The sequence below is a fragment of the Sycon ciliatum genome, chromosome 7 (assembly GCF_964019385.1).
Source record: "Sycon ciliatum chromosome 7, ocSycCili1.1, whole genome shotgun sequence".
Taxonomy (NCBI): domain Eukaryota; kingdom Metazoa; phylum Porifera; class Calcarea; order Leucosolenida; family Sycettidae; genus Sycon; species Sycon ciliatum.
The window spans coordinates 3,389,620-3,394,322 of NC_088649.1; the positions used below are offsets into that span (position 1 = coordinate 3,389,620).

Below are 4,703 nucleotides of genomic sequence, written 5' to 3' on the forward strand. Positions count from 1 at the left end.
GATGCATGGTGCTCTGTGCCATGTGTGGGAAGCTGCTTGTACAAGCCTCTTCGGACTTGTCCATCTAAATAAAGCTTATGTTAGATTCCTGAGGTTGTCATGGTAACCAATATGTATGACCATTTCTCTCTCTTCTGTCTGCCGGTCCCTCCCTTCCTCCCTCCCTCTGAACATGCATCGATAGTTCATCACTCAGTCAAAGATAGAGCTGTTAAATGTCTTTCGGTGTGGGAAGCTTTCTGTGAATATGGTGCCGGTGAGGCGTGCTTTGCTGTGAATGTCGTACTGGGAAGCATCTCTCATTGTTGTGTCGTTCTATGAGCTGGTTCTTGGCAATCTGAAGTAGACCCACGTGTCCATATTCCATGAATGACACACGCCAACAATCAAGACAACACGGACTTGTGACAGAAAGCACACTGAATGATATGAAACTTTGTTGATGCTGTGGAAGGACTACAGTCAGCTTCGCTTATAACGACACTCGGCGGGGCATCAAAAAGGTGTCCCTATTCGCGAAGTGTCGTTATACCTGAAGTCTCATTATATGTATTACAGGGGTATGGGACTTTGCTCTGGGCATGGAAATTCTGTCGTTATTCGCGAATGTCATTCAATCCGCAGTCGTTATTCGCGAATTGTCGTTCAATCCGCAGTCGTTATTCGCGAATTGTCGTTCAATCCGCAGTCGATATTCGCGAATTGTCGTTCAATCCGCAGTCGTTATTAGCCAAGTTGACTGTAACTGGGCCATGTGAGTGTGGTGCGATGCACTTTTAAAAGTGATCAGGGTTGCCATGGCAGCCATGACAGTCACAGAGACCTAGTAACAATGTGTGTGTTTTGTTCTGCTCTCTGTGTGCTACAAGATGTCAGACGTCAAGAATCGATCCTTTTTTGTACATTGGTGGCCAACAGGTGAAGTGGTGTGCAGCGAGCGGAAACGGAATGGTGGAATGCGTAACCATAAGCTATCGGATGTCCCTGGAGCGCACGATATCATCTATGCAGTCATGCAATGGGACCTGCGTGACCCAGAGGGAGTATCCTGGGTTACAATTGTGTCCTACAAAGGTATGGAAGTAACAGAAGACATTGATGAAGCGGTTGGTCAGCATGAAGCCAGTGCTGAGACCGGTGGTGCCTTCTGTTCCACCAGTCTTTTAGTCCATACACAGTAAAAATGTGATCAAGTGTGATTGTGTTAACAGAATGAATACTTGAAATTGGAACTTGTGCGTACTAGACTCGGATGGAGAGCCAGAGATTATAATTGCTGCATTTGCCAGAGAATATTGCGCACTTTAATGCGCTATTTCAGGCCCGAATTCGCAGGTGCGCACTATGCTCCGAATGTGAGAATACATGCACTTTGAAAAGTAGTGTAATGTATCAAACTGGTGCGAAGTTTTCTACTTCTGAGTCTCTGACCCTGAGTAAGCCATATCCATGCATTGGAGTTGTCTTCTGTCAGCTACACTGCACTGTAAATGCAAGATTGGTAAGAGACCCCATAGGTAGCATATGCATTCATGTACAAGTGTAAGTATTTTGTGTTTTCTTTGTGCACAGTTTCTGAACCCATGTTCAAGCCAGCCCGACTCCAACTGGAGATTGGAATACCGTTTCTACGCATGATTCTCATCGGTGAAGCCGGTGCAGGCAAGACCAGCCTGGCGCGCTCTCTTTGCCGCAAGAAAATCTTGCGCGGAAAGGACGACAACAGCACAGTCGGAGTGGATGAAAGCACGTTCATCATCGATGGCGATCAGCTGGAGCAGGAGACCAGCCAAGACGGCGAGGAAATGCTCAGAAGGAGGATCGCGTCTGTGATCAAGGGTACCGCAACTGATCCAGAGGCCTTTCTGCACACTGCGGCTGCTTCTTCTTCTTCTGCCTCATCTGTTTCGGAAATCCTCTCATTCTGTTAACTCGGCTGCAAGCAATACCAGATCAGACATTTCTTCTTCACTAGCAAGTGATGCCTCTGGATTGACGGACCCATTCTCTGACTCGGCAGCAAGCGAGAACGAGTTACCACAAAGTGTGATTAGTGATATCTCAAGCCGCGTGACATCCTCTTGGTTCATTGAGAATGCCAGCGCAGATATTGCCGAGGGAAGGTTCCAAATCATCCGCATCTGGGACACGGCAGGCCAGGACTCCTATCGGCTGCTTCAGCACATCGGCTTTGGTGCTGATCGCACTGTGTATGCAATTGTCTTTAACACAAGCCAGTCTGTGGAAGCAGAGACTCCTCAGAGCACTGTAAGTATTGATAGATGTCGAGAGACCGTTGGACAGTGGACTGGTTTTGGTGTAGGCAGTCTAGTCCAGCACCTTGTGTGTGAATTGTGAAGTGACTGTGACCAGCCAACAGTACAATGGGTTTCGGTGTTAGCTAGACCTTTTAGAAGATGGCAATAATTTTGACCTTCGCCATACTATAGCATACAGTGTTCTACTGGAAGAGATGCGACGTCAGAGTAGAAATATCTTGAATTGAAGACAAGATACTCAGATATTGCCAGTCCACTAGCTCTAAGGTACAGGCTCAAAATCAAGTTAATTTGGTGTCATCCCCCTCCCCCCCCCCCCCCCTCCCTCTCAACTGGTACGATTGCTATCATGTCATCCTTCGAAAGAAAGAAAAGTTCGTATACATATCACTGTTTAAAATATGAGTTGTATGAGGATTGCCAGGACTTGGCATGAACTATAAGTTACAACACCAGACGCATGGTGCTCTGTGTCTCGTGTGTTCCTGTGCTATGCAGGTTCGACACGAGGGCAAACATCGGCCTTGCACTGCAGCTGTGCCGAGACAGCCAAGCCTTACGTATATCCACGACTACCTGGCCACAATACACAACATGCCGAGTAGCAGCAACGTGCGGGTGTTCCTCGTTGGCACTCATATCGACCAGCGTCGCTGGTTCAGTGGAGCCATCCGGGATGCGGAACGTGATGTCATCATGAAAAGTCTTAAAGGGAAACCGTACTGCCACTTGCTGAAGTCTGACGACATCGTGTTTGTCAACAACACACGTTCTGGTAGCTTCCTCTTGCCAGAACACACTGGAATTCGAAGCCTGCGCACTAAGCTTGTCGAGGAGAGTGTCAACCAAGAGGCTATCCCACTTGCACGTGGTCTGGAACGCTCGCACTTCTCGAGCTCTCTAGAGATCCCCGTCTCTCCAGTCCCTGGATCTCGCTCGGTGATCTGCTTCGTCTAGCCCGCCGCCTGGGCATTGCACGCCGAGTGGATGAGGTCAAACCTATGCTGGGCTTTCACCACAACCTTGGCACGTTCTCTTCTTTCCCCAGTCCGTAGCACTGCGGGATAAAGTGATCATCAACGTACCATCCGTGATGAAGCTGGCTGGCTCGCTCATTCAGCCTGAATGAAGCGAGAAGATTTCGTGAAGGATCCACCATCACGCGATGACATTGATCTCTACCAACAAGGCTACATCACGGTTGAACTGGCCTTGCGTCTATGGCAAGAGCACAGTCCCGAGTTCTATCGGCTGATGTTGAATGAGGAGCACCGCCACACCTTCTTGCAGCTAATGGAGACACTGTGCATCCTGTGTGACCTGGGTGAAATCACCACGGCCAGGAACGGAAAGAAGAAAGTCTTTCTCATGCCAGCTGCGACCGAAAATGAGTCTATCCGTGAGCTGGAAGGCGGCTCCACATCCGAGGCCATTCTTCTGGCTTGCGACGAGAACGACCACTTTCCACATGATATGTTCCTCACAATTGGCACGAAATGCATCACTCGCCACAACCAGCTCCTCGTCGAGAGCGGGACGAAAAACAGCGCCTGGAGGAAGACTGCCCTGTCCAAGTTTACCATGCGACTACCGTGGAATGTCAGCGACGGAGAGTGGCTGCTAGTGTCCTACTGGAAGTGCGGCATCTCTCTCAGAATGGAGTCGGTCAACGAGCAGCGTGTCTTCGGCAGTGGTGAGGGTGAGGCAGCGCTACGTCAGGTGAAGCAATGGTTGTCTGACATGCAGGCAGTTACCAGTCAGAGACTTCTGATTTGAGGTGAGTCACAATGCCGTGCCATAATAATTTTTACTTCGAACTACTCTTACTAGTAACACCATGTTCTGCCTTCTCGAGCATGCCTTTTCACTAAATACTGCTGGTGAATGCCTGGTGAATGCCTGGTGAATGCCTGGTGAATGCTGGTGAATGGTTTGTGAATGGCTGGTGAATACCTGGTGAATGCCTGGTGAATGCCTGGTGAATGCCTGGTGAATGCCTGGTGAATGCCTGGTGAATGCCTGGTGAATGGCTGGTGAATGCCTGGTGAATGGCTGGTGAATGCCTGGTGAATGGCTGGTGAATGGTTGGTGAATGGCTGGTGAATGCCTGGTGAATGGCTGGTGAATGCCTGGTGAACGGCTGGTGAACGGCTGGTGAACGGCTGGTGAATGGCTGGTGAATGGCTGGACGGTCTTCCTTACCACTTGCTCTTCTCTTGTATTGAACAATTTCATTCGATGATTATTTCTTGTCCCACCGTACATGTACAGTTGTTGTCCACCTGGTCATGGTAGCCACCGACATTGCCCATCATCACACGTGTTGTGTTTATGATCCTTGTCTGTTGTTGTGTTTATGATCCTTGTCTGGTGTTGTGCTTGTTGTGCTGTGAAGGAGACGGTGGCATGCGGTTGTGGCAAGAT

General features: G+C 49.2%; 2 protein-coding genes across 6 annotated transcripts in view; both read left to right on the top strand.

Annotated features, from left to right (window-relative positions):
- Positions 1-247: 247 nt before the first annotated feature.
- On the top strand, positions 248-3,324 carry LOC135821331 (uncharacterized). The gene is made up of 5 exons (XM_065334391.1): positions 248-256; positions 870-1,074; positions 1,573-1,730; positions 1,858-2,268; positions 2,778-3,324. The coding sequence occupies exons 1-5, from the start codon at positions 248-250 to the stop codon at positions 3,234-3,236; spliced, it is 1,242 nt and encodes a 413-aa protein (XP_065190463.1). The 3' UTR covers positions 3,237-3,324.
- Positions 3,325-4,535: 1,211 nt separating this feature from the next.
- LOC135820752 (uncharacterized) overlaps positions 4,536-4,703 on the top strand; it is a 38,175-nt gene continuing 38,007 nt past the window's right edge. The window contains exon 1 of one of the 5 annotated variants that reach the window (XM_065333776.1): positions 4,536-4,703. This exon is cut by the window's right edge and continues 172 nt beyond it. In XM_065333776.1, the coding sequence (XP_065189848.1) occupies positions 4,636-4,703 (68 nt within the window). In that variant the 5' untranslated portion in view covers positions 4,536-4,635. The other 4 variants (XM_065333774.1, XM_065333775.1, XM_065333777.1 and 1 more) reach the window with 4 other exon arrangements.